Consider the following 15,130-nt stretch of genomic DNA (forward strand, 5'->3'; position numbering starts at 1 on the left):
GTATAGCTTGTCGATTTGTCAAATGTTATTATTTTATAAGAAGCTTGTAGTTTATGACCGTTCGAATTGATATTTATTTTCTTTGAAGTTTCTTCACTAGTATCTTTTTTTTTGTTTTTATGTATTTGATGAACACTATATGGAGATTTCATAATTAGTGCACATGAAAAAAGGAGTAGAGAAGAATCTCCCATTCAAAGAAGAAGATAAAGGAAAAAGTGAAATGCACGGTGAGATACATGAATTAAAAAAAATCATTGTTAAATGGACTATATCAAAGCGCATAAGTTGTGGGCATTGGCATTAAATTGTCCATTTTAAAAAATGTGCTAGTTCATGATTAATATGAAGGAATTAGGTATAGATGACTATAAAAGTTTTCTCATCCAAACTAGATTCTAAATGTTTTTATATGTAACGATGATTATGAGACTACACAATAACAATGATGTAGTGCGTACGTAAGGTTATAATGAAGTTAAAATATTATTGTAAATTTTTAATATATATACTCAACCATAATTTTTAACCTTAGATGCACGAACTTGGGGGTAAGAGAGAAAAAAAGTAGTGGATTTTGTCCGACTGGTTCTCTCTCTCGTGCACAATGCACACAAGTGGAATGTAACATCACATGAGACACGCCTCATTTTTATTTTCTATAACCATGTTGCCAATAAATTTATAGTAGTGGTGCTAAGAAAAGGAATGGTTCTCATTAGGAAATATCACAATGGCAACCCATTATAACTGGAAAGCTTTCACCACTTCTTTCAATTGTTTTTCTAAATAAAAGACATGTCTTCGAAATTTTGTGAACTTCTCAATTAGGTTAGCATGTAACATAAATACACACACTCCATTATTATAGCTTTAGATATTTCTTTTTCTTCAAGTGATAGAGAAATAAGCTTTTCGATTAGTCGTAGAATGTAAACATAATTTTGCCCTTTCAGATAATAAGAGTCACGAAATGAAATAAACCATATTATTGTAACATATTACATATGCATCACCTTATGTATGCATTGTATGTATGCATTGTAAGACCATCCATATTGGTGTGGGACTTTTTTTGGTCCCCCACATTTAATACTAATATTTTGAGGGTTTCTTATTTGTAGTAGGAGCATTGGGGTGTATTTGTATTTGGTCCCCCAAATAAAATAATAATATTTTGAAAGTTTAAAGATTAATTATTTAAAGAAAGAAAATACAAAAACATACAATTTAGAGATTAATAACATTAAAAATATAACATAAAAACATCAAAACAAAAACAAACATTTTATTCAACTCATAGAAATTTTAAAATCAAACTTCATTATCCGGAAGATGTCCAAAGTTTGTCCAAATATGCTCAATCAAATATTGTTTTAGTTGATCATGAGCTTGTTTATCCCGAAGTCTTGTTTGACGAGTAATCGTACTGCTGAAATTTGAACCCACACCGGCGGCACCAACGATAAATGTTTGATTCACATGTTCTCCGTGTTGAAATTCAGAAATAATGTTTCGGTAACTGTATGTATGTCGTTCGTCTTCGACAATCATATTATGGAGTATTATGCCAATTCCTCTTTCTTGACATCCCACATGCTCTTATACTCAGCAAGAGTCTTCACGTTTGTGGACTGAGCATTGTTCCTCTTCGCCTTGGCAGCCTTGATCCCTTCTGGCCGTTTCTCATGATCATCAACATTGGAGCTTGATGATTGTGACCCTTCAGCAGCTTGTTTCCTCTTTGTTGCAGGCTGAGATGGGAGCGTGTTAATAGTGTTCAGGGATAGAAATTTCTGCTCAAACCTTAACCGAAACCAACAATGTTCAAGATTAAATCTCTTCTTATGGTCAGCGAAGTAGATATCATGTGCATTGATCATGATATCATTTTCAGAATGACCAGAGCTGTTCTGTCTCTCAGCAGCTGCGAATGCCGCACAGAACTTGTTAGTTTGGTCATTTATCTTGTGCCAACGCTGCTTGCAATGTGTTACCAGCATCTGTTCACCACCATTTCTAGCATGAGGAGTGTCAGCATAGTATTTTTGAATCCTTTGCCAGAAGCTTCCTCCCTTTTGTTGATTTGCAACGATGGCATCTTTTGAAGTGTTGAGCCATGCGGAGATCAAGACTTCATCATCAGCAGGTGTCCATGTCTTTCTCTCCTTGCGCTCTAATGGTGTTTCTTGTGAGCTGTGAGGAGAAGGTTGGGAGCTGTGAGGAGAAGGTTGGGAGCTTTGAGGAGAGGGTTGGGAGCTGTAAGGAGAAGGTTGGGAGCTCTGTCCAGAAGGTGGATAACTTTCCCAACGAAAGCTTTCATTTAACCCACCTTCTTGTTGACTGTTAAGCAAGTTTAAGTAAGAAGAAGACTGAAAGAAGGGATTCGTAGAATCCATAAGAAGAAACGAATAAGGAAGAGAAGAGAAAAGAAGAGAAGAGAAGCGGGTATAGAAGAGAAGGAATGCGAAGAGAAGAGAAGAGAAGAGAAGCGAGTATAGAAGAGAAGTGATAAGCGAATGACAAGTGAGAAAGGGTTACTAAATGAAAGAGATTTATGGGTTAAAAGCTAACTTGCAATAAGTAGCAAAACTTAAAGACCAAACAACCAATGTCTAATCACAATTTATGACAAGTACACATTACAACTAACAAAATTAAACAAGAAACTATGAACAAACCACACCAAAATTAAATACAACCAACTACACAACAATCACAATTTATTAGAAGTACACATTACAACTACCAATTGAGAAACCTAAAATACTTTGTGAATTAAGAAAAAAAAAAACAAAAGTTTAACCAAACTCAATGTTAAAAAAAAAAACTATGAACAAACCATACGAATGACACAAAGATGTTGATCCTTTAACAATTAAGACAAAAATACAAAAGTTTAACCAAACTCAATGTTTAAAAAAAAGACCGAGACACAAGATGTTGATCCTTGAACAATTAACACAAAAATACCAAAGTTTAACCAAACTCAATGTTAAAAAAAAAGAAAGACCGAGACACAGACACAACTCGATCTTCACACAGACACAAACGACACAGACACAACTCGATCTTCACACAGACACAAACACAGACACAACTCGATCTTCACACAGAGACTAAACGATCCAACAAACACATGAAAAAACAGAACGAGACCAAAGCAACAAAACCTAAATCATTAACCCTAATTCAATAACCCTAAAATAACTCTAATTCAATAACCCTAATTCAATAACCCTAATTCGAAAACCCTAATTCGAAAACCCTAATTCGATAATCCCAATTCTCTAACCCTAATTCGATAATCAGCGCCTATCAAGGTTAAATCGAATATTGGGGGAAGAAGACAAACCTTAATTAGCACGATTCACCCGCCGGACAAGCATCGGGTGACAGAGAAAGATCGCTTCGGGAGAGAAGATCGAACCGCCGGACAAGCTTCGGGACAGAAGATCGGACCGGCTTCGGATGCGACAGAAGATCGGCTTCGTTAATATGGGGACGGAATTCCGGTGACAAGAACGGAACGGCTTCATCAAATCGTCGAGGATGTATCGTCTTCGTCGTCGCCGTCGAGAGAGAAGAAAGAACTCGAGAAAGTTTTGTCTCGCAAATGAGTTTTTTTTTTAACCCTAGATAAGAAGACAACCAATCAGACGACACCACGTGGCGAAGAAGACGGACGAAAAACGTCCCCAAATAAGAACCGTTTTTTCGAAATTGGGCTTTTAACAATTAAATTTAAATCCAATAAATACGGAGGACGGGCCGAGTATACTCCGTTGCCCATGGTCTAAGCAATTTGGTTTATACATAATGATGATGATGCACGGTTTGTAAATAAATACTATACATAGTACAAGACTAAATAATATACTTAAGTGAACATAGTTAATCGGAGATGCATAATTGGATGAAGGGAGAGTTGGAGAGGTAACCACAAGGTGGGTCCATTTGCACCCTGAATTTGACGCAGACTTTATCAAATATCCATCAATTCTAGAGGTCCATTTCAGACATTAACTTCGAAACTACGGTCAAACCGAAAGTGTAAACTAATAATACTTTTTTTTGTTTGCAACAATTAGATATTTATAAAATTAATTAACAATATACTAGAATTAAGCTCTCTCCTATGGCGGTCTATCAATATAATTAATTACTAGAATGACCTAGAAGCCGTAAAAATATCAGAATCTGCCTTCATTTGTATGCACGATCTTTAATTAGGGATCAGTCTCGCATCGTTTTATATTTTATGGACTAAAGAGGGTTTGATTCTTTAACTAGATTTGATTTACAACTATTTTAAACCAATTTAACAACATATATAGAAACATTGACTTGATCATATCATTATCTAAAGCAAGTGCAAATGAGATATATAAAACTATAACAAAAATGCAAGGGTAAATACATATGTGTTTGTGCATGTGAAAATTTTAAAGCGTGAGAATTTCTTAAAAATCATCATAATTAAAAAGTAAATAGGTTACGTTACATTTATCATATGATCAGAGATTGACAACTGACTCGAGGAATAATGAATATTTGGTACTCTAGTCACAAATTTGTAAGTGTTTCTTGTACTAGGTAATATAATCACACAATCTTACTGTTATATTTTTAAGACTGTTGAATGTGGTCTTTACCCATATAGTTGTCGAGACCTTTCTACAATCAGATCCATACACTTTAAAAAAATCGATGCAAATGACTAGTAATTCATTTAAAAAAATCGATGCAAATGACTAGTATAAAGCTACAAAAATTTGTCTAAACTAAATTATACTTTAATTTGCGGTAATCTATATTCATCAATCTCTAAAGATAATATTTAACCCCAAACAATATCATGTCCAGTCTATACTGGTATTTATGATCCTGTTTCATCCTCATTTTTTTTACATTAAAATTAGATGTCGTAAAACTACGTGAACTCGCAACATACAGATACAGTACATGGTAAAAGTACATGCATAAGACCACTACAAAAATCACATCCATCTCAGCGATTATTAAAGCTAATGACCTTATCCCGTCGACCATATAAAGTTCAAGGCAAGAATCCATTCTTATATAAAGTATAGAAAAGTTTTAAAAGAAGAGAAGATCCAAAAACTAAAACGAGATGGAGTCTTCTCACCCACCTTATAAAATATGTTTAAAATAGACATCTTATCATTTTTGTCATAAATGTATTACTCTAGTGTCTGAATAAATTATAAATAAAATTTTCTATCATTTTCCTAAATTTAAAATTCAATACATACATGTATTATAATTTTTACTATGCCTCCTCTTGAGTCTTCTTAAATTTAAATTTATTATCATAATCTATTTGAATAAATAAAATTTTGCACTCACAACAGTTTTTCTTTTCTTGGATTTTTTTTTTGGTTATAAATACTAAATATTATATGAAGATTTGTGTTCTTTTATTTGGGGTGGTCAAAAATACATTATGTATATATAAAGAGGAAAAAAAAAGGATGGAATATGAGGATTAGATTAAAGACTTCAAAGGAGGCCCTAATAAAGTGATCAACCGATGAGTTAGACTAGAGAGTTCAATTAGCCTTGCTTGACCGGCCACACCTATAAAAAAACTACACACACAAACGGTTCAACCTTTTGTCAACGGCACGTGTTTTATACGTCTGCGACACAAGCGCGTGACGATAATAAAATGTAATTCTCTTTTTTTTTTTCTTTTTTTTTTTGCTTTCGTTTTTCTAATTTTTTCTTATTATTAAAAAATTATAATTTAATTAATGGGTAGAGATATTAATTTTAGGCCTTAAGAAAAAAGAATACACCTTCCCGTTATTAACCCCCACCACTAACGGACAACTGTTTTAAGTAGCAATAGATTAGTCATAGACACATAAATTAATCAAAACGGTGTTTTAACACATAACATAGTCAAAGTATAAGTATACAAAGAATTACAATTTACATCTTCCTACACAAGCTATTATAATTAAAATAATTCGTGTTATCTTCTCATTCTCCAATTATATATGTGTGTATGTTCTGCTAAAAAAAGCATCCCCCAATCATTACTATTTATTCCATTCTCATTATCTCAAAATATTGTTTTCCGTACAAAAATACAGTACGTTTTTATATACTACACAAAGTATAATAATTATGTTAAAATTTTGACTAATTAATATTTTCCATTTAAAGATCAGATTCACATGTTTGTTATGGGATATTTATTAACATGAGAAATCTTCTATATTTAATTATCATCAATAAATATTAGAAAAATGTGTATCAAATATCTAAAATAAAGAGAAAAAAAAAAGAAGAAATTTGGCGTGCAGGAGAATATATATTATACATTAACAAAAAAAGTAATGTATAAAGATTACTTTTTTGTATAAAAGAAAGAAGAAGAAAAAAGAAAAGGAAAACGCCGTTGAGGAATAGTGTGACGACCAATTGAAAACGGAAGCTTGAAGACGGAGTCACTGTCCTGTCAAAAAAAAAAACGACTTTAAGGTCTTTGTCATGTTTTTATTATTTTCTTTAAGGAAATTAACAAAAATTTATCTATCGAAACTAATTAAACTAAAATAAAATAAAAAAGACCTAGTTGGGGAATTATAAAAGAAGAAAAAAAAAAGTGGAAAGGAGGGGGGGGGGGGGGGGGGGGGAGAGAGAGAAAAAGGTGTGAACAGTTAATGGCGGAGCAGTATAAGGAATCGCTTCTCTCTAGAAATCTTATTGCCATAGCTGTTTTGTTTCTTTTGGTTTTGTAATAAGAAAAAAAAAAAAAAGTACAAAAATTTACAGAGAAGAAAGAAAGAAAGAAAGATGAAGAAGAAGCAATAAAAATTGTTACTTCTTTGAAAGAAAGAAAAGAAAAGAAAAGAAAAGCTCTCATCAAGAAAGTGTTATCGAGATGCGAGCTAAGTCCGGTAGTAAAGGAACCTTCTCTGTACTTCTTCTCTTTCTCCTTTTGATTCTCATTTTGCCCAGTCTTTAATTTTTCTTTCCTTTTTTTCTATTTCACTTTCCTTTTCTTCTTCTTCAATTTCACCTCTTTCTTCCTTCGGGTTTTTTTCTTTTCTTGGATTCTAGAGTTTTGATTGAGGTCTTAAGTAGTCTTCTTCTTGGATTTTAGTGTTTTCTTGGGGTTGTTGGGTATTGGATCTGTTTCTTCTTGGTTCTTGATTATTAGGTTATTTACTTCAAAAAAAAAAAAAGATTGGCTAATAATACTTGTGGGTTTATCTTGATCTAGGGTTTGATGTAGGACTTTTTGATTCTGAAACAAAAAAAAAGAAAAAGAAAAAGTTTTTATTTCTTATCCTAAATCTACCCACCATTTTTGTTGTGGGAGGTTTTCTTATTTTTATTATTTTGGGTTTTATATACTCCTTTTTTACCAAAGTCAGAGATTTGAGCTCTGTTTTTGTTTCCATTCAAAATCTGGGGTGAGAAGAACAATATAGAGAAGGAGAATAGAGAGGGATTTGTTTTAAAAGTAAATATTTTGATTGTTTATGGGAATACCTGATGGTTCACTGCTAGATCTAATTGTTAAGGTTAGGTCTTGGATAACTTCGGATTCAAGTGATTCTTTCTCCTTGTCACCATCATCTAAACAAGACTTTGGAATTATGCCTATCGTTTCCAAAATGTGTCATGACTGTGGAACCAAGCTTGACCAAGGAGGATATTGTTGTCTTGGCTGTGGTTCTTGTTGGTGCAAGACTTGTTGTTTCTCTGACTCTTGTGATACTACACAAGAGAGGATTAAGCTTTGCAGAGAATGTGATGGTGAGGTTCGTGAGTTAAGGGTTAAGAGCTATGATAAGGTTCATCCTCGGGATAGCCCTGATCCGCCTTCTTCCCTCGCTGCTGATGTAAGCGAGAGTCTTCTTGCTTCCAGTCTTGAAATCCGTGATTGTAGGAACATGGCTTCTATTCGTTGCTATCCTAGCAGGTATGTTTTTGGTCTCAAAGTTTTCATTTTTCCATGTTCAGGAACATGTTGGAGTAAGTAAGTGTGTGATTTGTTGTTTGTTTGCAGGGGTGAGGAAGACGAGGGAAGATATAAACAGTTCTTAAGCCCTTCGAGTGAATACAATCAGGACAGTTCAGATATAGAGTCGGGTAGTGTTAGTGCTAGACATGAGCAATTTAGTTGTAAATCTTCTGCTGGTTCCAGTCCTCACGACAGTCCATTAAGGAACAATTTTAGTCCTCTTGGGCGCTTTGTACAGCACGCCAAAGACCTTAGCCCTACTGTTGGTTCTTTTGATCATCATCATCAAGAACAACAACAACAACTTATGGCTGGTGATTTAGCTAAGTCAGGTCAGGGAGCATTGGATCCAGAAGATCACGAGGAAGAAGAGGATAAGTTGCAACAGCCGTTGGATTTTGAGAACAATGGCCGCATCTGGTATCCTCCACCTCCAGAAGATGAGAATGATGACGCTGAGAGTAATTACTTTCAGTATGATGATGAAGACGATAATATTGGGGACTCTGCTACCGAGTTTTCATTGAGTAGTAGCTTTTCTAGCCATATTCCTACAAGAGAAAAATTGGGAGAAAACAGCAATGAACCTCTTAGAACTGTGGTGCATGACCACTTCCGTGCTCTTGTTGCAGAGTTGTTGCGTGGGGAGGAGCTTTGTCCATTGGATGATGGCAATGCTGCAGACTGGCTTGATATTGTCACTGCTTTAGCGTGGCAGGCTGCTAATTTTGTAAAACCGGATACTCGTGCAGGCGGTAGTATGGATCCCGGGAATTATGTGAAAATAAAATGTGTAGCATCTGGAAATCAAAATGAGAGGTATGTTTTTTGTAGGAACTTTTTCTTGCCGCTATCCAACTCATTAGTAATATCCTCTGGCTGATAATTACTAATTGAATACCTTGTATCTGCAGCATTCTCATCAGGGGAATAGTGTGTAGCAAGAACATTACGCATAAGCGAATGACATCGCAGTACAAAAATCCAAGGGTGCTTCTTTTAGCTGGATCTCTTGAGTATCAGAGAGTTGCAGGCCAATTAGCATCCTTTAACACGTTGCTTCAACAGGTTGGTGTTTGACTGTTTCTTCTTTATGATGAACTCTGATTAACAAAGTTGAACAAAACTGATTTCTTTGTTTGTTTTGTGTTGGACAGGAAGATGAACATATGAAGGCGATCATAGCAAAGATTGAGTCTCTTCGTCCTAATGTTCTGCTGGTAGAGAAAAGTGCTTCTTCATATGCCCAGCAATACCTTCTAGAGAAGGAAATTTCATTGGTGCTCAATGTGAAAAAGTCATTGCTGGACCGTATAGCTCGTTGCACCGGTGCTGTTATTTGCCCCTCAGTAGATAGTATTAGTACTGCTCGATTGGGGCATTGTGAGCTGTTCCGGACTGAGAGAGTGTTGGAGCAACATGAAGCTGGCAACCAGTCAAACAGAAAACCATCAAGAACATTGATGTACTTTGAAGGGTGTCCTAGGCGCCTAGGTTGCACGGTATGCTTAAAAGCTTGAACCTTTGTAGCTAAGAAGTTCACCAGTTTTAAATTCTCAACTTGAGTAGACTTTTCTTGAAACTTGTGCAGGTTGTGCTTAGGGGAAGTTGTCGCGAGGAGCTGAAGAAAGTAAAACACGTTATTCAATACGCCGTATTTGCAGCTTATCATTTATCATTGGAGACATCGTTCCTTGCGGATGAAGGTGCTTCTCTGCCTAAAGTTAAACTGAAGCAACCGGGGATGGTGCGGACAGCATCACAAAGGAGAATAATTGATGAAGGCATTTCCCTAATAACTCAATCTCCTACAAAAACTGATGGTCAAGCTGCTTTGATTGATACAACTGCACATGAAGATGAAAATGCACCCCCTATGCCAGAGCATGAAGTTTGTGAATCATTGTGCGAGGATTTTGATCCTAGTCAGATATTCCCATTGTCTTCTGAAGTTGAGACTGAACAATCTGATGCCCTGAATGATGTTTTTTCCAATAATTTGGTAACAAGATCATATTCGTCGAATCAGTTAAATGATATGCAAGAACACACTCTGTGCTTGAGTAGGGAAAGCCCTGCAACACTGACTCAACTGCAGAGAAGTGAAGAAGAGAACAGCAGAAATGAAGAAGAAAACCAATTAGTGAACACTCAAGATTTGTCACAACATGAGAGATTCGATGAAGATGATGTTTCCAGTGAATATTTCTCTGCTGCAGACTCTCATCAGAGCATATTGGTCTCATTTTCAAGCCGCTGTGTTCTGAAAGAATCAGTATGTGAACGCTCACGACTCTTGCGGATTAAGTTCTATGGATCATTTGATAAACCTCTTGGAAGATATTTGAAAGATGACCTTTTCGATAAGGTTAGCTCTTTTACATAAAACTTTAGTCCACTCTTTTTGTCTTTTTGAAGTGTCATAAAATAAGCAGTCTAAATTTATACTCTTCTGTTTTATCTCTTGACAGAATTCAAGTTGTAGATCCTGCAAGGAGCTGGTTGATGCCCATGTCCTCTGCTATTCTCATCAGAATGGAAACCTTACCATCAATGTTAGACGTCTACCTTCCATGAAGCTTCCTGGTGAACAAGATGGGAAGATATGGATGTGGCATCGCTGCTTAAGATGTGCACATGTAGATGGAGTCCCACCTGCTACTCGTAGAGTTGTTATGTCTGATGCTGCATGGGGACTGTCTTTTGGAAAGTTTCTTGAACTTAGCTTTTCGAATCATGCAACTGCAAATCGCGTTGCTTCTTGTGGCCATTCACTTCAGAGAGACTGCCTTCGGTTCTATGGGTAAACTTGGTTTAATCTCACTCTCTAGTGTTATCTTAAAGTTGTTGAAACACTAATAAAATTATGTACTTTTGCAGATTTGGGAATATGGTTGCGTTCTTTAGATATTCTCCCATCAATATACTTACTGTCCTCCTACCTCCATCAATGTTGGAATTTAACAGCCATCCTCAACCGGAGTGGATACGGACAGAGGCTGCCGAGGTAAGACTTTAAGAATATTTCAAGGCTCTTTTGTTGCGTCAGGTTTTGGAAACTCAAAGCTCATATACATTCTGTTTGTGCATTTGGACAGCTTGCTGGTAAAATGCGGACTATGTATGGGGAGATATCTGGTATGCTCAACCGTATGGAAGACAAAAGCAGTTTGCTTGAACCTGAACAATCTGAAGCCTCTGATCTGCAGAGTCGTATCATGGGGTTAAAAGATCAACTCGTGAAGGAAAAAGATGAATATGATGTGAGCATCTGAATCTTTTGCTTCTGTTTACTTTTCTTTTAAGACTGAAAATCTTATTGAAGCTTGTTGAATTTGCTACTGAACAGGATGCACTGCAACCTATCTTTGTGGAGGATCTTCAAGTTCAGGGGAGTTTGGATATTTTAGAGCTGAATCGACTAAGACGGGCACTCATGATTGGTGCTCATGCTTGGGATCATCAGCTTTACTTGTTAAACTCTCAACTCAAGAAAGCATCTGTCTGTAAAACTGGTGATGGCAATGCTTCTCGGAATGCAGAGGTGCATGATGCTCCAAAGATTGACCATAGACAGCAGGAAGGTCAAGATGATGGGGAAGAAAAATCTCATACTGACTCAGAAGCTAATGGTGATACCAAAGATACAGATAACATGCTTTCACCTGGCACTTCTCTGTCCGAGAGGATAGATTCAGCGTGGTTGGGCTCGTTTCAGAATCTAGAGAAAGCCGAGACAATTGCTAACACAGAAGGCTTTTCAGCTGCTAATTCTCCTCTCAGGAGGCTCGCCAGGCCGATTCGTGTCCAGTCTTTTGATTCAGCTATACGATTTCAAGAACGGATCCAAAAAGGTTGGCCACCGTCTTCTTTGTATCTCTCGACACTCAGATCTTTCCACGCTTCTGGTGAGTACAGGAACATGGTGAGAGATCCTGTTTCAAATGTGATGAGGACTTACTCTCAAATGTTGCCGCTGGAAGTACAGAAGTTGGATCTTATTGTTGGTTCAGTGCCTACATACATCTCTTCAGCTTCTCAAATGGCTGATGGAGCGCGGATGCTGATTCCTCAACGGGGACTCAATGATATCGTGGTTCCTGTATATGATGATGATCCCGCAAGTGTTGTATCATATGCTATCAACTCCAAGGAGTATAAGGAGTGGATTGTTAACAGAGGTATTACTACTACTAGTAGTAGCAACAACTTGAATAACAGAGAGTCTGAACCTTCCACGTTCTCTACTTGGCGTTCTCTGTCGATGGATGTTGATTACATTCAACACGCGGTGTATGGATCTTCCCAAGACGATAAAAAGTCTCCACACTTGACCATTTCTTTCAGCGACCGTGCTTCTTCTTCTTCCTCTAGTTCCACTGAAGGTAAAGTGAAGTTCTCTGTGACGTGTTATTTTGCAACGCAGTTTGAGACTCTGAGAAAGACGTGTTGTCCGAGCGAAGTGGACTTTGTGAGATCTTTGAGTCGGTGTCAGAGATGGTCTGCACAGGGAGGGAAAAGCAATGTTTACTTTGCTAAGTCGTTGGACGAGAGGTTCATTATAAAACAAGTTGTCAAAACCGAGCTGGATTCTTTTGAGGATTTTGCACCTAACTACTTCAAATATTTGAAGGAGTCACTCAGTTCCGGGAGCCCCACTTGCCTTGCTAAGATTCTCGGTATTTACCAGGTACGTTAACAATATAGGGAATGTAATCTTGTGGGACTTTGGAATGGAGTACTTAAGCATGTAAATGATTGAATGCAAATGGTATGTGTTGCAGGTCTCAATTAAACACCCGAAAGGTGGAAAAGAGACGAAAATGGATTTGATGGTGATGGAGAATCTCTTCTACAACAGAAGAATATCTAGGATCTATGATCTCAAGGGATCTGCACGGTCACGGTACAATCCAAACACATCGGGAACAGACAAAGTTTTGTTGGACATGAATCTGCTTGAGACACTGCGCACAGAACCTATATTTCTTGGTAGCAAGGCCAAGAGAAGCCTGGAAAGGGCCATATGGAACGACACAAACTTCTTGGCTGTAAGTGATTTCATTACCCTCAACTCATTTAGTTCTTAACATGTTTTGATTAATCTGTTTTGCTGATTGTCCATCCTCTTCTGGTTAGTCTGTGGATGTAATGGACTATTCATTGCTGGTTGGGTTCGATGAAGAGCGTAAGGAGTTGGTTCTTGGGATCATCGACTTCATGAGACAGTACACATGGGACAAGCACCTTGAGACATGGGTTAAAGCCTCAGGCATTTTGGGTGGACCCAAGAACGCTTCTCCAACCATAGTCTCACCAAAACAGTACAAGAGGAGGTTTAGAAAGGCCATGACAACTTATTTTCTCACTGTTCCTGAGCCATGGACCTCTTGAGTGGAAAAATGAAAAAACATTTTTCATCATTCTTTTGTTTACTGACTGATTCCAATTTGTTCTTCTCAAATAAAAAAAAAGGGAAATTGGTTAACAGACAGATATTAATACAGGTTCGAACCTGACTGATTGATTTATCTTTTTTTTTTTTTTGGTGTGTCTCTCTGAGTCTGGAGAATTGTATATTGTAATTATCGGCCAAACTAAAGCCCCCCAAATTGAAAGAAAAAAATACTAATGATTTGCCTTTTCATTATGTCTCTTCTCTTTTGTTCTTAATTCATCCTTTATTAACAGAAACTGATTGTGATACAAAGTCATGTTGCAGTAACAAAAGAGTTAAGAACATTGTGCTTCACTGTGTTAACAAAAGACTTGCTCCTGTCATCTTCATTAAACTAAACTAAAGATAATAATAATAATAAACTAAATCACAGGTCTTCTGCTTTGCTCTTTTCAAGAAATCTAACCCTTTTCTGCAACCAAAAATATCAATGAGAATTTTCTTGAAACAATTCAAAATTTATCTTCCACTTGTTAGTTTTTATATTTTTTTTTTCTTAATTTATGATAGACTAGAAGAAGTTGTAACAGAAGTCTTTATCGGGAAAAAAAGAAAGTTGTAAGTTGTAAAACACACAAGTTGGGAGCACATTTGTTTCCTAGTGGCAATTTTCGTAATTAAAGAAGCAAGAAACGTGGCTTGAGAAACGCATCGATGTTTCAGCAAAGGTAAAAATAAGATCAAAGCCTTTTAAAAGAAGTGATCACCTTATCATGTGATTTGATACCTTCTTCTTCTTCAATCCCAAAGCTTCTTCCTCCATTAGGAAGCAAATGTTGTCTCTGATGAATTAAACCACTAGGTATGTTAAGGAGACAAAGTGCTGCAATCTTGTTGGAGAAATCAGAGCCATTCTCACTCTCTTTCCTCAGTTTCTCAACTTTCCACTTTGGTAACTTCAACGTCACGCTACTCACTTGTCTCTCTTCATCATGGTCAACCTCCTCATTCTTCTTCATTACCGAGAGATCAGACGATGATCTACGAGACAACTTTAGATTCTCTAGCCTCTCCTTCGCACTTATCTGAATTCCCGACCGAACCCTTCTTGGGGTTCTCTCTTTCCATGTTCTGCCATGTGGGTTATCATGATTACTATAGAAAGATTCCAACTTTAAATACCTAAAACCAAGAGAACCAAAAATTAAGGAATATAATATACCTTGGAAGTTCCACCATGAAGTAAAGCCTTTTGGATTCCAAGTTTTGGTGTGGCTCTAAGGGCTTTGCTCTGATCCCAAATTGCCTCACAGCTTCAGATTCCAAGAGAACGTATCCAGGAAAATCTTTAACCACCGTACCAGCTTTCACAGGCGTCTTCAGCTTGAAACTCTCACCATTGATGTTCATAACTTTCGCTGTTTTCTTGCTTCCCAAGCTATTACCCATTTGAGAATGTTGTTATGTTGTAGGTTTACCAAAATTGTGAGCTTGCTTTTTAAGTCCACCAAAAAGAGAGATGGAAATGTTAAGAGCTCAGTAGTTCAAGGTGGGTGTTGTGTTCGATCAAATCATTATAGATTGTAGATTGATTTATGGTTGGTTGCTGATGATAGTGAACCATTTTTGGGTCAACAAAATGCCAAATCTTGAAAATTATATAATACAATGGAAAGACAAAGTTACGTCGCATTTCACTATCAATCTTGAAATAAATAAACCCTATA

At 36.6% G+C, this 15,130-nt stretch overlaps 3 protein-coding genes across 3 annotated transcripts; 1 reads left to right on the forward strand and 2 right to left on the reverse strand.

Moving 5' to 3' along the window:
- Window positions 1–1,565: 1,565 nt before the first annotated feature.
- On the reverse strand, window positions 1,566–2,399 carry LOC147939129 (glutathione S-transferase T3-like). The gene has a single exon (XM_087465885.1). The coding sequence runs from the start codon at window positions 2,397–2,399 to the stop codon at window positions 1,566–1,568; it is 834 nt and encodes a 277-aa protein (XP_087322011.1).
- A 4,206-nt stretch (window positions 2,400–6,605) lies between these two features.
- Window positions 6,606–13,652, forward strand: LOC104712666 (putative 1-phosphatidylinositol-3-phosphate 5-kinase FAB1C). Its single transcript, XM_010429613.2, has 11 exons — window positions 6,606–7,963; window positions 8,051–8,824; window positions 8,920–9,073; window positions 9,163–9,507; window positions 9,597–10,373; window positions 10,477–10,808; window positions 10,886–11,012; window positions 11,104–11,268; window positions 11,355–12,695; window positions 12,790–13,056; window positions 13,145–13,652. Exons 1-11 carry the CDS (start codon window positions 7,521–7,523, stop codon window positions 13,397–13,399), a joined length of 4,980 nt encoding a protein of 1,659 aa, XP_010427915.2. The 5' UTR covers window positions 6,606–7,520; the 3' UTR covers window positions 13,400–13,652.
- A 14-nt stretch (window positions 13,653–13,666) lies between these two features.
- On the reverse strand, window positions 13,667–15,036 carry LOC104712665 (uncharacterized protein At1g66480-like). Its single transcript, XM_010429612.3, has 3 exons — window positions 14,626–15,036; window positions 14,171–14,534; window positions 13,667–13,875 (listed from the first exon to the last, which is right to left on the reverse strand). Exons 1-3 carry the CDS (start codon window positions 14,850–14,852, stop codon window positions 13,831–13,833), a joined length of 636 nt encoding a protein of 211 aa, XP_010427914.1. The 5' UTR covers window positions 14,853–15,036; the 3' UTR covers window positions 13,667–13,830.
- Window positions 15,037–15,130: the final 94 nt, after the last annotated feature.

This window comes from Camelina sativa, chromosome 9 (assembly GCF_030686135.1).
Source record: "Camelina sativa cultivar CO46 ecotype springtype chromosome 9, ASM3068613v1".
Classification (NCBI taxonomy): Eukaryota; Viridiplantae; Streptophyta; class Magnoliopsida; order Brassicales; family Brassicaceae; genus Camelina; species Camelina sativa.

Excerpts from the sequence above, each read along its gene's own strand:
- LOC147939129 (XM_087465885.1), bottom strand. The coding sequence starts at position 2,399 with ATGGATTCTACGAATCCCTTCTTTCAGTCTTCTTCTTACTTAAACTTG.
- LOC104712666 (XM_010429613.2), top strand. The coding sequence starts at position 7,521 with ATGGGAATACCTGATGGTTCACTGCTAGATCTAATTGTTAAGGTTAGG. Across the intron at positions 10,374-10,476 it reads AAGATGACCTTTTCGATAAG|AATTCAAGTTGTAGATCCTG; the intron begins GTTAGCTCTTTT and ends ATCTCTTGACAG. Across the intron at positions 12,696-12,789 it reads AGATTCTCGGTATTTACCAG|GTCTCAATTAAACACCCGAA; the intron begins GTACGTTAACAA and ends TATGTGTTGCAG.
- LOC104712665 (XM_010429612.3), bottom strand. The coding sequence starts at position 14,852 with ATGGGTAATAGCTTGGGAAGCAAGAAAACAGCGAAAGTTATGAACATC. Across the intron at positions 14,535-14,625 it reads TTCATGGTGGAACTTCCAAG|AACATGGAAAGAGAGAACCC; the intron begins GTATATTATATT and ends CCCACATGGCAG. Across the intron at positions 13,876-14,170 it reads GTATCAAATCACATGATAAG|AAAAGGGTTAGATTTCTTGA; the intron begins GTGATCACTTCT and ends TTTTGGTTGCAG.